Genomic DNA, 16920 nt, shown 5'->3' on the forward strand with positions numbered 1-16920 from the left:
TCCAGTCAGCAGATTTGTAAAGGACAACAGTGTGAGGAAACGACGGTGTTGGAAATCTTCCCACAGCAACAACTGCAGCAGCTTTTATTAGCAGAGCTCCTCGATGCATGAAAGGTCCAGCACGTGATTTATATATATACTGGGATTAGCAAGAGAAGGTAAACAATGAGGCAAATGTATCATCTGGCCTTCCTCAAGGTCTTCCTCAAAACAAACTGTCTTTGAATTTACACCATGGATATAAAACTTCTACTGCGTGAATGGGATCAGATGGGCTGCAAAATAAAAACAGATTTCTTCTGTTATTGTGGTTTTCTTCTCTCTGTGCGGACTTCTTTAAAGGTGCTAAATGCGAGATTGGTAGCATTTCTAACTCATTTTTAACAGTGTTAAATGGACTCTATGTAAGAATCAGAAATTGCTTGTTAACAGCAACACCTGTGGCCGTTAAGTCAACGAAAGTCAGCGTCCTGTTGCTCGCGCTTGTGCTCGCTCTACATAGACATGAACGAGCATCGTTCAAAACAGTGAGGCGACACATGTCAGCTAAAACCACAATATCGCTCTATATTTCAGCTGCTTGGCAGTAATGTTAGCTGACCAGATGAAGGTCTCTCCATGAATCCATGCTGATACTGTGTTTTCCTGCTTCAGCCTCCTGACTGTGGTCAGAAGGAACAGGAGAGACACCGGAGTTTTGGTCGGTGACGATAACGTTTCTCTCTGCGGAGCCCCGTCACTTCACAAGACACGGGAAACCTCTGTTGGTCTGGAGGAGCTGCAGCAGTTATTTCTGCACAAACGTCCACTGTACATTCACTAGATATTCTCAGAGCTAAACTGTGGAGTGTGCGCGCATGCACGTGAGAGGTGGAGCGAGAGAGTGAGTGAGAACAAGCGGTGTGTGTGAGTGAAGGCAAGCAGGCAGAGGAGCAGAGTACAGCAGAGACTCCGGCCCTGGAGACCAAAGCTACAGTCTCCCCTGTGTCTTCTGACCGCGGTCGGGAGGCTGAAGCAGGAAGAGTTAACACTGTTTAACAGACGGGCTTCACTAGATAGAACTTTGCCGTTTTGGTGCTTTTGTGTAGTTTTTGTTGGAGTCTGAGTCTGAACAGCGTAGCCACACGCGAGCGTGCATGGGACACAGACCAACGCAATGATTTATACGTGTAAGAAGTTACAAACAGTCCCTTTAACCTGAGGGGGGGGGTCAGTCGGGACGGCGTTATCAGCTGTAACCATGGGTGGAAGTAGGGGGCGTAAACACGAGGTTGATGCCCGATAATAAAAGCAAAGTGTGCTGTGGATCTAATCATAATCAACCATTGTGTAGCCTAATTTAAATGAAATCACAGTGATCTGAAACCCAGCCCGCTACAGTTTCATAATGAAGCCAAAATATTTTTACGCTTCTCAACTGGTGGGCTGACCCTCAACGGGTGCATTGGAAAGTCCCGACTGTCCCTCGCCCGGACTTCACTGCTGCCCGGGGCTGTTGAGTTATCACTGCGCAGTGCGCCCTCTCTCCCTGCGGGGAGGGACAGGATTCCCGGCGCAACTGTAAACCGGAGCGGACCGTCCTAAGTACGAGGGGTCTGCGGCAATGTCGGCACCCCATCTCGTTGCTTATGCTGTGTGACTTTTTGCCATCAGCATTCATAACCATACAACCTTTATGATTAAATTGTTTACCAGAGCGCAACGTTCTTCATAATCTTGTTAACAAAGTGCACCAGGCTGATGAAATTTTGTACTTTAAAATGTAAAAAATTTACTTCCGGGGGAGCATGACCCCGGACCCCCCGAGAGGTTCCGAGGTCACTCACCACAGTCTCTCAAAATCCTGTGGAAAACACTGTATTAATCTACGTCATCAAAAGCTGGCCCGCACACTCCAAAACTCATTCTGGGCCAGTGGGGCACGCTCACATGCACTAACATGCAGTAAAAGCATGTGTGGCCGGCCCGGCGATGTCAACATAGCACGGAGAAGCTCTGATGCAACACACAGAGGGAGAGAGACTTCATTCTCTGCTCAGGTAGATATTACTCCTCTACAGTATATCTTTAAATGGACTTGAGAGTTGTTTGCTGCTATATTAATGCTCTGGATATCGTATAGAGAACTTTCAATAAATGAGCACTGATAGGTTCATAGGAACCAAACACTGAGACACTGAAGAACAATACTGTACTTCGTAGGTATAAAGTGTTTTATTCTTCAGATTTGCAGACAAAACCTAATACAGATCTGAAAATATGAAGGGTGTGGATTCAGAACGCAGACAAGAGCATCTCTCTCGTCATCATCTTTTAAGCTTTTCGTATATTCTGATGGAATGGGGCGTGTTCTCTCTTTTTGTTCCTGTGATGAATATACTTTTCTGATCCTAAGAGAATATATTGATTAAAATCAGCACAATGATTATGTAAATAACACAAATTCCTTCAACACTACATCAGTATCTATCCGTTAAACTCATAGAATGTAATCACTGTTCGTGTTCCTGCACTTTGTCTGACAGCTTCTCCTCCCGTCGACTCCCACATTAAACAGATGCGCGAAAACAATGAACAGAACTTCAGTAACGCTCAGCTCGACCCACATTGTATTCCCATTGCTTAACACCCTGCATGTTGGTGTGTTTGTGTGTCTCAGTCTCTAGAGGACATTCACCAGATGTTTGCTGTTCTGTTCCACATCAAAACCCTGACCCAGGAGGATTATCCTGTCAGATCTCCCCCTCCATCAATCTCCTTTGCACCAGAGACTCCCCTGGATCACCTCCATCCACCGCCTGCGGTACATTTGGATTCCCGTCAAATACTTGGGGCTCACTTGCAGAGACCTCCCCGGTTGGTGAGTAACTCAATGACCCGGTTATGCAACTGAAGGCCGGTGGAATTCCTGATGATTGCCGAGTGCCCGTGGAATTCTTGGTAACAGCTCGTGGGTGCAAAATGTCACTTTTCACACACCCTGCAGTCTGCACACAAACACACACACACACACACACACACACACACACACACACACACACACACACAGCCTGACCCACATAAATGAAAATCCCTCCAGTTCCCTTGGGTAAGTTTCACATATTTACTTCACAGAAGATTAACCTCTTGCCCTCCTTTTTTTCAGAAAAGTATGGAGTAATTTTCTCAAACAGCTGTATAGTCATGGGCCAAATACCACTGTGAGTACATACAGGTGGATATACACTAGTAGTCTACAATTTGGTCTATGATTCAGCACTGATTTGGCCAGCTGAGGGTGTTGTATACAAATCATCTGGTTTAGATTTGGGTGATTGAATCCCCAACTCCCTCACACTCCAACGGACGCTAAATTCTGTCTTTCAGAGGTTGCAGCGGGCTCACTTTTAAAGCTGGATACTGGTATCATATGAAACTACAAAACCTAAGGAATCCATTGTTACCAACAATGTCATGCCAGCTTATCAGGATGAATGCTATAAATAACGCTGCAAAGTAACGATATATTTTGGCGAGGAAAAAACTGGCATGGTGATTTTCAAAGGGGTCCCTTAACGTCTGACCTTAAGATATGTGGATGACAATGGGTTCTATGGGTACCCACGAGTCTCCCCTTTACAGACATGCCCACTTTATGATAATCACATGCAGTTTGGGGCAAAAACCATGCAGTTTTTTGCATGCAGTATAAGTGTGTTATTTTCGCCTATACTGAAATGGTGTGTTTGAATATTTCTTCATACTGGGGTCCCTAAACCAGGGGTCTCCAACCATAGTGGCCGAGAGCTACACATAGCGCCACCAAGTTGCACGTCGCCGATAGCAGACATAATTTCTGTCTTACTTTCAATGAGCGCCACTTTAAATTAAGCCTCTGCTGCAGCATTGGCCTTCTTCGTCGGTTTGGTAAACAGAGACTGTCGTCTTTTAAGCGTTGTTTTCAGCTCCTTCGCCTTCTCCGTTCGTAAACTGCTACCAGCCGGAATGTCCCGTGAAAAGTTGCCGTGGACTTTAGTGAAGTGGCGCTCGACGTTAGATCTTTAACCGACTGACATGCTCGCACCGCAAATGAGACACACACATTTTGTCAATACCCATTCCTCATTAAAATAGTATATTTTTTGCTTTTTACTGGCCTGGCTATTTTCTGCGGTCATTGTCAAATCTGGTGTACGATGGCTGGTCTGCTAGCATCGCCTGATGTTACCGCGTCGCTGATGTCATGAAATTTGAAAGCAGCGCAACTTGTTTAATTTTTGGGTGATTGGCAAATAATCATTTTGAGTCAGAAGGGGGCGCAATGTCTGTGAATTTGATTGGATAGAAATTTAAACCGGTTTAAAATTAGACTTTGTGTTATCAAATTTATGTCCATATTCTTTTAACCTTTAGTGAGCCACTCAGACACAGGTAGCGAGCTACTGGTAGCTCAAGCTACTTGTTGGAGACCCTTGCCCTAAACAGTCTTGGAATTACATAAATTGGCTACAAACTAGAGATCTAGGCTTTCCTAGCTAGATTGACAATAAGGGGGTTTCTGAGCAATTTACTCACAATTTATTTTAATTATTCAATTAATTTATGAATTAATTTTTATTTCTGATTCATAAATTGACCAATTTGACACACAGTGTTGAGCTGCATCTCAAATTAATCTGCAGGTTCCCATCTTTCAGTTGATGTACACCACTTCTATATGACATCTACTGTTGACTATTTATCTCCCCCTGAACACCCCCTGACCCATACCCCTCTAAAACAGGCTAGACATGAGCTAACATGTGGGAAACTGTTCCCAAGGATCAGGGGGTGTTTGCTGGTGATCCTGCGTCTTTAGTGGGAGTTACATAACCAGATTAGGGTAGTTGGTTTTAGGTTTGAGGGTCACTGAGGCCCGATTAGCTCTTTAGCTTTACGATCTAAAATCTGAATCGCCTGAAGCAGCTTCCCGACCGCAGAGATTCCTGAATGAGCTCCTGTTCTGTGTGAGATTTTTGAGGCCACCTGGGGAGCGATCCAAGTAGAGCTTTTTAAAGGCCTTTGATTAGACCACAAAGTCATGAATGAATGGCTCAAAAACCTGGTGACCGTGTGAATGTAATTTCTGCTTTTCTATGAAAGTGAGAAGTAATTAGCAGTTAAAAAACGACCTTGGAACAACACTGGACCCGCTCCCTAAGGAATTCAGAGCGCGTGATTAAAACCCCCGGCAGGAGAAGCTGCTTTGAAATAGCGAGTTTAATGAGATAACAGTTTGACTCGCAACAGTCTTCACTCGGCTGCCCTTGAACTGAATCGGCGCTCAGATCGTGCAAGATGTCGCAATAATAATGTTGCACTTTGTCAATAACTTACAAATACTCTTTAACTGTTTAGTTCTATGATAAAAACAAATACACAGTCAAAGGGCAAAAACACTTATTCTTTATAATTTAACCTCAAGTAAGAAAAACTGTAGTAGTTTGATGAGCCCACAATGACTTGCTGCATAGATGGATAACTACAAAGGCTCCTGCAATGCCACCTACTGGCAAACTATACTCGGTAACACTTTATAATAACCCTCATTTAAATAAAAGGCAAGTTAATTAAACTTAGTTAATAGTTATTTTACTGTTAACAAACAACTAATTTATAATTAATTATGTTTACTACTTGTTAGTAATACTATAATTTAGTTAATTTAGTATAATTAAGTTATTTTAACAGTTTCTGCCATCAGAAGGGTTCTGCACAGTATCTTAGCTGTTCCTAGGACTGCGCTCTTCTAGACTGAGGCTTCAGATGTCGTTCCTGGAATCTGCTGGAGCTACTCTCCCGGTTTGGGGGTCACAGCCCCGACTGCTCCTACTACCACGGGGACCACGTCGCCTTTGACCTTCCACATGTGTTCCAGCTATTCTTTCAACCCTTGATACTTCTCAACCTTTTCATGTTCCTTCTTCCTGATGTTGCTGTCAGCTGGTATCGCCACATCTATCACCACTGACCTCTTCTGCTGTTTGTCAACAACCACGATGTCCGGTTGGTTAGCCAGCAGCTGCTTGTCAGTCTAGAATCTGAAGTCCCACAGGACCTTAGCCCTGTTGTTCTCAACCACCTTTGGTGGTATGTCCCATTGGGATTTGGGTACTTCTAGTCCGTACTGGGTACAGATGTTCCTGTACACTATCCCAGTCACTTGGTTGTGCCTCTCCATGTGCGCTGATCCAGCTTGCATCTCACACCGTACTACTATGTGCTGGACCGTCTCAGGGGCATCTTTGCACAGCCTGCACCTTGGATCTGATCTACTATGGTAGATCCTGGTCTGATCTACTATGGTAGATCCTGGTCTGATCTACTATGGTGGATCCTGGTCTGAAAAAAAAAAAAAAAAAAAAAAAATATATATATATATATTTTCTAAAGATATTATTTGTATAATATAAATGATATCTTTATCATTAATAATAAATAATATTAATATAAATAATATCTTTATCATTAGCAAATGTATATTTGCTAATGATAAAGATATTATTTGTAAACCTTAAAGAAATTGTTTGTAAAACATCTGTAAACATCACAGACAGATATTTGTAACACTTTGTTAACGGTTAATAACTGGTTTGTAAAGCGTCTATAAACATTATTTGGATGGCTATTATAAAGTTGGAACTAATGATTATAATACTTTGTTAAATAGTTAATAAATACTTTGTGAAGCATTTATAAACACTATTTAGATAGATAGTTAATACTTTGTTAATGGTTAATAATTGGTTTCTGGTCCATCTGTCTATGTAATGTTCATAGATGTTTTACAAACAATTTGTTAAAGGTTTAAACATCATTTGGTAATAACTAACAACTACTTAATATATTATATGAAATGTGATGTGTGTAACAATAACCTGTCAACAAATAGTTTACTTATGCAATTGTATAGAATTTATAAACTAATTATTTCATATTACACAAACGAATGATAGCATTACTAATAATTAGTAAATATTATTAATTATCATTTCATTGTTTGTTAACAAAAAAATAACTATTGACTAAGTTAGATTTACCATCAACTTACCATTTATAAATGATTTTTTTTTATAAAGTGTTACCCCATATCCCGCATGTAAGTGTTAATTCATGTTTATCAACAACTATAACTCCTCCAGTGGAGGCTGGTGTATACATTTTTACTTGTTCTCATTTAAACCCACAACAGCTGCCAGATGTAAACTAACCGGCTGCAGATTTGTATTCCCTTTTTGCTTAAATGTTCAGCAAGGTCAGATAGTCTTTAACTAATTCAGCTCTCTGTTACATGTTGAAAATGTGGATGACATATATCTGTCAGTTTTAAAAACTTGACCATCAGACTTCAGGAATGCAGAAACGATGCCAAAATTGGACTGATTAACTGATTAGCTTAAATATTCAGATAATGGCACGTTTGCAAAGTTCCTTTGGAGAATTTGAACTTGGGTTGAGAATTTGGGGTCAGTTTGACCGCACACATAAAATGTCAGGAAACGTGTTTGCAGTTTTCAGTGACACTACAGGCAGATTATCCTCTACTGGAGGAATACCCCCCCTCTCCCTCTCCCTCTAACCACCCACATTCATGAGGTTGTTTCTGCCCAGAAGTTCATGTTGTGTAACCGCAAAATTCTTGTCCCACTTATATCAGCATGTCGGCTTATATCAGCACTAAAATGCATTGTGGGTGATCCAACCCCAGACAGTCAGCTCTAAATACAAATGTGAACTAGAATGGCTCTCGGAGAGCGCAGACTGTGAAAAAACGCAGAATCTGTCTCTCTCTCTGAAGGAAAGAGGCGGGGTCATGCGTCATCAGTTACACTGCACATGTGTTATACCCAGAGGTCTTAATGTTCTGGCTAATCTGAATCCTTAAAACAATTCCTGAATCCGGATCATTGTCTGGATTGCCACCAAAAACAAATGAATTGTTCATTGCGCCGCACCCCACCCCTCCAAAAAATTTCATTCAAATCCATTGCGGGCTTTTGGAGTAATCCTGCTAACGGACAAACAAACAAACAAACAAACAAACAAACAAACCAACACCGGTGAAAACATAACCTCCTTCCTAGGCCTTCGGCCCTGTCGGAGGTAATTAAGCCCAAAATGTCAATTTCATCCCATTCAGAGACACAGTCATGTGACCTCATCTGCAGCATGAATAACAAACTGCTTTAACAGGATGATCTGCTGGTATTATTAGCACATTTCGGACCTGTTAAAGCATTACCGAAGAGTATAGAAGCAAATGTTTTTTTGACAACAGCCGCTGCTGCCATTTTGGATTGAAAACGCATATTATATTTAGAATATTTTATTGTTTAACACAGGCCATTTTGGTAAAATATGACAAAAGAAATTAAATAATTTAGTTTTACTTTTGTACTGCACTTTTTAGGCGGACGATTTACTGGCGTCCGGTAGTCGGTGATGTTGCAATGGAACGACTTCCACTTCTTGGCAATATACAGTACGTTCTTTGGTATTACCTAGAATAGTAAAGAGCAGAATAGAACACAATATATGTTTGTTTCAATGTGTACAGCACGTCCTAGCTAAACCAACAAATCAGCACACAAATTTAACATCATTCAATATCTGTAATAACAGCAGTGTTATTACTGAAAACAGTGACTCTTCCTGTTAGTTTCTACTGAGTAATGAGTTCCCACCAGAGCACAGGTCATGTCAACAGTGAAGATGAACACACAGTAAACCTCAGTGCTTGTACTTGAAGTAAAAAAACACTTCCATTTTACTCCTACTTGCAAACTATGATAACTACCTGCACAATGTGATTCCTGCTCCAATTTGGTTCTCATTGTTTCCATTTCAGCCGTTTTTAAGGGGATATTAAAAGGGACTGTTTGTAACTTCTTACACGTATAAATCATTGCGGGTCGGTGTCCCATGTGCGCTTGTTCAGACAAGACTCCAACACAAACTACACGGAAGCACCAAAACCACAAAGTTCTATCTAGTGAAGCCCGTCTGTTAAACAGTGTTGGCCGCGGTCGGAGGACGCGGGAGAGACCGTAGCTTTGGTCTCCAGGACCGGAGTCTCTGCTGTACTCTGCTCCTCTGCCTGCCTGCCTTCTCTCTTTCGCTCCACTCTCACGTGCATGCGCGCACACTCCACACTGCAGAAGAGTTAGTTTAGCTCTGAGAATATCTAGTGAATGTACAGTGGATGTTTGTGCAGAAATAACTGCTGCAGCTCCTCCAGACCAACAGAGGTTTCCCGTGTCTTGAGAAGAGACGGGGCTCTGCAGCGAGAAATGTTATCGTCTCCGACCAAAACTCCGGTGTCTCCCCTGTTCCCTCCGGCCGCGGTCGGGAGGCTGAGGCAGGAAAAGCCAACACTAGGATCGGCAGTGATTCATGGAGAGACCTTCGTCTGGTCAGCTAACATTACTGCCAAGCAGCTGAAATATAGAGTGATATTGTGGTTTTAGCTGACGTGTGTCACCTCACTGTTTTGACCGATGCTCGTTCATGTCTATGTAGAGCGAGCACAAGCGCCAGCAACAGGACGCTGACTTTCGTTGACTTAACGGCCATAGGTGTCGCTGTAAACAAGTAATTTCTGATTCTTACAAATAGTCCCTTTAAGGATTTTACACAAACACATTTTACTTTTTCATTGTCTCTGATTGGCTGTTCATGCTCTGATTAATCATGTTATCCTAATCAACTGTGGTTCATGTGGCATTGAATTATTGAATCTTGACTTGAGAGCTGCTCTTAAATGTTACTTTCACACTTTGCTGTAAGGAGAAGTAAGTCGCTTGATAAATGTCTCTTATAGTGCTCACACTTAGAAAAGAACTGTTTGATGAACACGGGCGCAGGTGGATGGAAAAGTCAGTATTTCTGAGCGTGAGTCCCTAAGTGGTATTTCAGGTGTGCGCTCTGTAGAAACCCTCTGCCGCAGATGGGACACCGGTGCGGTCTCTCTCCCGTGTGGCTTCTCATGTGCTTCCTCAGATGTCCGCTGTGGGTGAAACTTTTCTCACAGTAAGAGCAACAGAAAGGCTTCTCGCCCGTGTGGATCCTCATGTGTATCTTTAAATCTCCCTTCCGGCTGCACTCTTTCCCGCAAACATGACAGCGATGCAGTTTCACCCCGGCGTGGCCGGCCATGTGTTCCGTCAGAGCCGTGGTGCTGTTGCACTGTTTGCCACACACGTGACAACACTTTGAGCCCCAGTGTGTTTGAAGGTGCATGTTAAGGCTTTTGGTGGACTCCAAGGTCTTTCCACACACAGCGCAGAGGACATCTGCGTCTTTCGAATGCATGCGAAAAGCATGATTTGTCAAGTGCTGATTGGAGGAAAAAAGTTCATCGCACAAATAGCAACGATAGTTCGGTGCAACTGAATTCAAATGAGATAAGTCAGTGGATTCTCTGGAAGTGATGAAGGAACTCTGACTTTGGTCTGTCTGTGTTTGGTTCAACGTTATACTTGCAGCAGGTCTTTCGTTTTCCCTGCCATCTTGGACCCTTTCATTTTGGATCAGAGTTTGTGAAGAGGGAGTTGAGGCGAGTGGTAGCACGAACTGTACAGTTGTAGTTTCCTCCTGAAACTGCTCCTCACTTTCACCGTTTGTCTGAGGCGGTTTTGTGTCCCCCTGCACACTGTTCTCCCAGCCAGATGAATGAGGTAGGTATGAGCCATCAGCATCCTCAAACTCGTGTTGTTGTTCTTCTTCTTCTTGTTGCTGACCGGCCCAGAGTTCATGAGCTTCCTCTTTAATGTGTCGATGCTCTGGGTCCCTCTGACAGACGCTCAGCTCCTGCTCACAGTGGCCCTGCTCAGAGGGAGTTTCCTCTTTACAGATGGACGACTGAGAAAAGTCTGGGGGAAAAAAAAAGAGTAAAGACTTTAAAACTTCTGCATCGCCCATTCTTATTTCTTTGGCAGTTTTATAACCCAAATAGGTTGTTTATGCTGCCACATGACAACATCTCTATTAGTATGGAGGTATGCCAAAATCAAAAAGAAATGAATGAATGAATGAATGAATGAGTGAATAAATAAATAAATAAATAAAATAAATAAAAGAATTGATAAAAACAAATACATAAATAAATAAAAGGGAAAATTAAACAGAAGAGTAAATAAATAAGGGAATTAATACAAAGATAAATAAGAAGCAAATTAAAACAGAAATATAAAATTAGTTCACATTTTATCAATTAATTAATGGCTACATTTATTTCTAATAATTTTGACATTTATTTATTTTTAATATTGGCAGCTTCTGTCCTCCATATTTTTGGGTTGCAACTAATGATTATTTCCATTATCGTTAATCTGCAGATTATTTTCTCGATTAAATATACATTTTGAGAAGCTTGAAACAACAAATGTTAAATGACAAAACTATTTTTGGATTAATAGTTGCCGATTAATCTTCTGTCGATTGACTAATTGATTTATCGACTAATCGTTGCAGCTCTAATTGCAATATTGAGAAAAGTATTCACAATCTCACGGTAAAGTGTTTAACTCATGTTCATTTCATTTGAATATCATTAAGTTCAGGCAATGTTTCTTCTTTTTTGCCTCTTTGACTTCACAGTCTTTATTAAAATAAATTAAAAAGAATGTAATCAGTTGAGCTGTTAGTCAAACTAAATCTTTAAAACATTGTTTTGGTTCAGGTTTCTTGTGATTTTCATATATAAATATTTTGTCAGTTTATACAACCAAATAATACATCAATTATTTAAAAAACAAAACAAATAAATGATAAAAAAAATATTTATTAATATAAAAATAAATATTTAAATATACTAGTTTCAGCACAACAGTGAGTTAACCCCTTGTTGACTAAAACAATGCCACAACGTCCAGTAACGGTAGCCTACAGACAATAAACATAAACATAAACATTAACATAAACATAAATATGCCACTTTGACAAACCTTTAGGCTGATAATTATAGTATAGTCTGACACTGACAGAAGTAAATAACAATGATGAAATTACCTGTTTCGTGGTTTGCCACCGCGTCCAGCAGCAGCGCTCTGAGCCGCTGGATCTCCTGCTGGCAGCTCGAAGCTTCTTCTTCATATTTTATTATCGTTCCTTCAAAAACCTGAAATATCTGGTCTGCAGCAGCTGTGAGCCGCTCGTTTACAAACGCCCTGAGGAGCAGCGGAGTAGACATGTTAGAGATAACTGTTTTATATGAACAGGAACGACCTCGAGAGGAGGTTTAACAGGTTTAACAGAGTCCAGTTCCTGTGCTGTTAGCATTAGCTCACAAGCTAGGGAAGTCACAATAACAACAAACCACAGAAGAAGAGTGTTGACGCATGTCAGACAGCTGCTGCCCCCTGCAGGACGACAGCGTCCTTACCTCTCATTTAACAGCAGTGGAAGGAGGATATAAGATCATAGAGGTAAAGATAAAATGTATTTATCTCCAGCAGGGAAATTCAGTTGTTACAGCAGGACAGAAATAAATACACCTACAGATATATATAGAAAGTTACAGAAATAAATAGATAAACGTTTTACAGCAGCACACTGCTCCTAAATGCTTAGTATGGGTTAAATGCAGAGGTCAAATTTCATGTATGTACCTGTATGTGTTTAATGAATTAAGTTTAAGTTAAAGGTCCCATATTGTTAAAAGTGAGATTTTCATGTATTTTATTTCATAAGGTAGGTTATAAATACTGTGAAAGTATCAAAACACTCAATCCACAGAGAAATACCCACAGCCCGTATTCAGAAACTATGCTTTTGAAACAAGCTGTCAGGATTTTTGTCCATTTGTGATGTCACAAATATACAATATTTAGACAATTTCACAGTTTTAAACGTAAGCATTCTAAATGTGTCCCAGTTTATTTTTCTGTTGCAGTGTATGTGAAATACATCAACTGACAGGAAGTAAATATGGACCCAAGGTGTTGCCTAGCAGCGCAATTCCGTTGAAATGCACTAAAATGGAGCGTTTCAGGCATAGAGTAAATACAGGTATATTCAGGCAGACTATATAAGAAACATAAAGGTTTTTTTTAACATTACAGCATGTAAACATTTTCTAGTAAAAACATAAAATACAAGTATGAACCTGAAAATTAGCACAATATGGGACCTTTAATAAGTAGGGTGGAGTCAGGTACAATGGGCCACTTTTTTGGTAAATGATCTATAAGACCATCAAATAAGCTAAGCAAGAGATCTAATGATATTTTTTATAAATGAGCATGGGCCTCTTAAATATTCATTTGTTAAAACAAAAATGGAAAAAGTATCATTGTTTTGGAATCGTGAGAGTTAGAGTTATCAGCAGGTTCCCTCTTGAACTACGACTCAATGTTCAGGTAAATTGGGCCAATATAAAAAGAGGGCAACACAGTAATTTCAGCTGCCCATACTAGCAACCTCAGACCAATCAAAACTATTGTTACATGTCAGCGAGTGTTGTATCAACAATGCCAGATCAGTTATTGTGATTGGCTGTAAAATTTTAAAGGGCTATGATGCTCCAACCTTATCTGGCCCATTTTACATGATAGCCCATTTTACCTGACTCTACCCATTTTGCTGATAATAGGCCTACTAACATACTTTTATACTTACTTATAGTAGAGTATTTACACAGTGTGGTATTGATACTTTTACTTAAAGTGGCAGTAGGCAGTATATTTTTGGCATCATTGGGCAAAAATTCCATAATAACCTTTCAGCATATTGTAATTCAAGTGTTCTGAGAGAAAACTAGACTTCTGCTCCTCCTCATGGCTCTGTTTTCAGGCTTTAGAAAATCTAGCCCCTGACGGCAGACTTTGACCAATCACAGGTCATTTCAGAGAGAGAGAGCGTTCCTATTGGCTGTGCTCCAATCATGTGACCGGTATTTGGCGTTCCTTCAAGAGATTTCCAACATGGCAGCTGGGTCACAAACTTTCTCATTTTACAGCTAAACGTGCACTACAAGATGATTCTGAAAACATTTGAGGCAAGAAATAGGCATTAATGTTACAGAATATTGATTCATATTTGATCAGCGCTGACTAGTTTGACCGTTTGGTTGGAGTTTCGCGAGTGATTGACAGCCAGCTCTCATAGACGGCAGCTGGACAGCAGACCTCAGATCAGCTCTGACTGCTTGTTTTCCTCCGGTCTGTGAAATCTTGCAGATGCTGTTAGGAGCATCGGAGGACACAGAGAAACATGATTTTTCCTCAGGTTACCTGTTTCATGTACTACTGTCATGATATAGCGACCGTTTTATAAAAATAACTTTTTTTAATCATATTTGCTCCAATCTCGCCTACTTCAGCTTTAAGTAAAGGATCTGAATACTTCTATACATTTCAGAGAGAAGGGCAGTCAAAATGAAACGGGGAAATCTGGGCCAAAGACAGAATCCCAGTTGTTAGACAACAACAAATAACACAGGTTAAGGTTAATCAAAGAAAGAGAAAAGTGCTGCCAGCTGCCTGAAAAAAACACAGGAAACAATAAAGGGATTCATAAGAGATCGAGGGAGCAAATAAAACAGTGATGCAGAGGCACACATGAAATCTTACGTTGTGTCACATATTTACGTTTCCTTTGACGAGTGAAAACCAGATGAGAGGTGAACAAACTCACCCAGTCCTGAGGCAGCTTGCAGGTGCTGCAATCTGTTTGCGGTGCTCATGGTTGGGTAAACACAGACACAGCCACTCACATGAAATCAGTGTTACTTTCTTTTGTGAAGTGATGAATTCGCTGGGAAATATAATACAACCTCATAACCTTGACTTACTCCTCTAGTCGGCGTGGACCATATTTGTCTGACTATTTTCACAAAGCACAGTCAGAGTGGAAAAACCTGTGATGACATCAGTAAGGCCCTTTCTATGAGGAGCCTGAGTCGTGACCTGTGCCCACTGCTCCCACTGCTCCCAGTGCTCTCTGTTGTCCACCCACTTAACCATCTGTCCCACCATGTCCCTCAGAGGACATGAAAGGACAGTCGTGATGTGAGCTGTATACCTGGCACTGTGCATCTCCATCTGCAGCAGGTACAAACAAGAACAAGTTTGAGAATGACTGAGAATTAATGGATTATCAACACTGTATTCCGCACTCATTGTTTCCACTATCAGATCACTATTCAGAAAATCTATTGTTTTATGTTTTATGTTTCCTCTTAATGTGGACCCCTGAGACCTGCGAGATCACAGGTGAACCTAACCGACTTTACTGTCTTTGAGAGGCTGTAGCAGGTTCAATTTTAGAGCCAGACTGAAGGTACTGATATATCACATGAAACTAGAAAACCCAAGGAATGTCATGATAGCTTGTTGGGAAGGAGGCTAAATAACGCTCAAAAGTCAGGCTAAATTTTGGCGAGGAAAAACTGGCATGGTCATTTTCAAAGGGGTCCCTTGACCTCTGACCTCAAGATATGTGAATGAAAATGGGTTCTATGGGTACCCACGAGTCTCCCCTTTACAGACTTTAAGACACACACTTTATGATAATCACATGCAGTTTGAGGGCATCATAGGGTATCATTGTAAATCTGAGACTCTAGTGGATCCAATAAGCATAATTGTATTCATGTGTGATGATGTTAGTGCCGATAGTAGCCATTGCATTATATTTTATTTATTTTTTTCATTCCGACATGTGGTGACCTTTAGGATAATCACAGCCTCATGAAACTTTACAGCCACAAACCACAGACCTAGAGCATTCAGAGGATGGATGGCTTTCCTAGCTAGATTGAAATTGAGGGGTTTTCTGAGCAGTTTACACAACAGAAGTGCTCGCCATCCAATCGCCGAAAAATGCAATTCTTGCAGAAATCTCCAAATGTCAAAGGTTTTTGTTACCAAATCCCAGCATGTTTTTTTCTATGGTGTTCCTCAAGGTCTTGGTGTCTTAATGTGGTATTTTGGAGGGATTTTTGATAATTTTTTATCAATACTCGAGTGGTAGAAAATGATTAACTTTAGCAACGAATCTGTGTAACAAACGAAAGGTATCAACCCAAAAATTGCTGCAACAACTTACGAGACATAATAGAGCATGGGAATTATAACCATCATATACTTCCATTATAATGTTCTAACCCTTATAGACTTCCACAGTTTATTTTAATCAATAAATTAATTCATGATTATTTCTGATTTATGACTAGAACAATTTGACACAGAGTGCTGAGCTGCACCTAAAATTAATCGTCAGGTTCCCAGCTTTCAGATGCTGTACACCACTTCTATGTGACATCTACTGTTGACCTGCTATCTCCCCCTAAATACCCCCTGTACCCCACTAAAAAAAGACAAAAATGGGTCTATTGTGGGTCTCAGAGGGTTTAGGAAGCAGTGTAATCATGTTAAACTGAGTTTAGGTGCAGCACCATATGGACATAGTGTGAACAACTGGGCACTTTCTGATCACCACCAGAGGGAGCCGAATAACTCAAGATAAAACACAACCAATCCAGTCCAAGTTAGAGCTTCTGTGAGTCTATTTTAATGCTTGCTGACAACTGAAAGAAAACAGAGCAGTGTTAGTTATATGATAATATAAATATGTTAATGTGAATGCAAGCCAGTCTCACTTTTTTATGTTTACTGTATGGACAATAATATAAAATCTACAGTGGTTTATGTTGTGATATGCAAGTGTCAGGTGTCAAATGTCAACTGTGACAACCTCAAATAGCTACTTAAAGTTATTTCACATATTTTCCGATCTTTATATGTCGCTTGTTTTGCTTTTTCTTGATTTATAGTGTCAATGTGATGTTAGATTGTTTTGATGTTTTTATTGTTTTTGTGTGGACTATAGCGACCATTTTGTGGAAGCAAATGGGGATCCAGATAAAGAATAAAGAACTCAAATACCGAAATGCACTTTGTG

The 16920-nt window shown here is 40.6% G+C and overlaps 1 protein-coding gene across 2 annotated transcripts; it reads right to left on the reverse strand.

Annotated features, from left to right (window-relative positions):
- Nucleotides 1–8373: 8373 nt before the first annotated feature.
- Nucleotides 8374–12364, reverse strand: LOC119495432 (zinc finger protein 845-like). 2 transcript variants are annotated; one of them, XM_037781859.1, is made up of 3 exons: nt 12028–12364; nt 9953–10889; nt 8374–8519 (listed from the first exon to the last, which is right to left on the reverse strand). In XM_037781859.1, exons 1-3 carry the CDS (start codon nt 12206–12208, stop codon nt 8516–8518), a joined length of 1122 nt encoding a protein of 373 aa, XP_037637787.1. In that variant the 5' UTR covers nt 12209–12364; the 3' UTR covers nt 8374–8515. The 2 variants fall into 2 exon arrangements, with proteins under 2 accessions (XP_037637787.1, XP_037637786.1); XM_037781858.1 differs by lacking the exon at nt 8374–8519 and having other exon boundaries at nt 9466–10889; nt 12028–12361.
- Nucleotides 12365–16920: the final 4556 nt, after the last annotated feature.

This window comes from Sebastes umbrosus, chromosome 10 (assembly GCF_015220745.1).
Source record: "Sebastes umbrosus isolate fSebUmb1 chromosome 10, fSebUmb1.pri, whole genome shotgun sequence".
NCBI lineage: Eukaryota > Metazoa > Chordata > Actinopteri > Perciformes > Sebastidae > Sebastes > Sebastes umbrosus.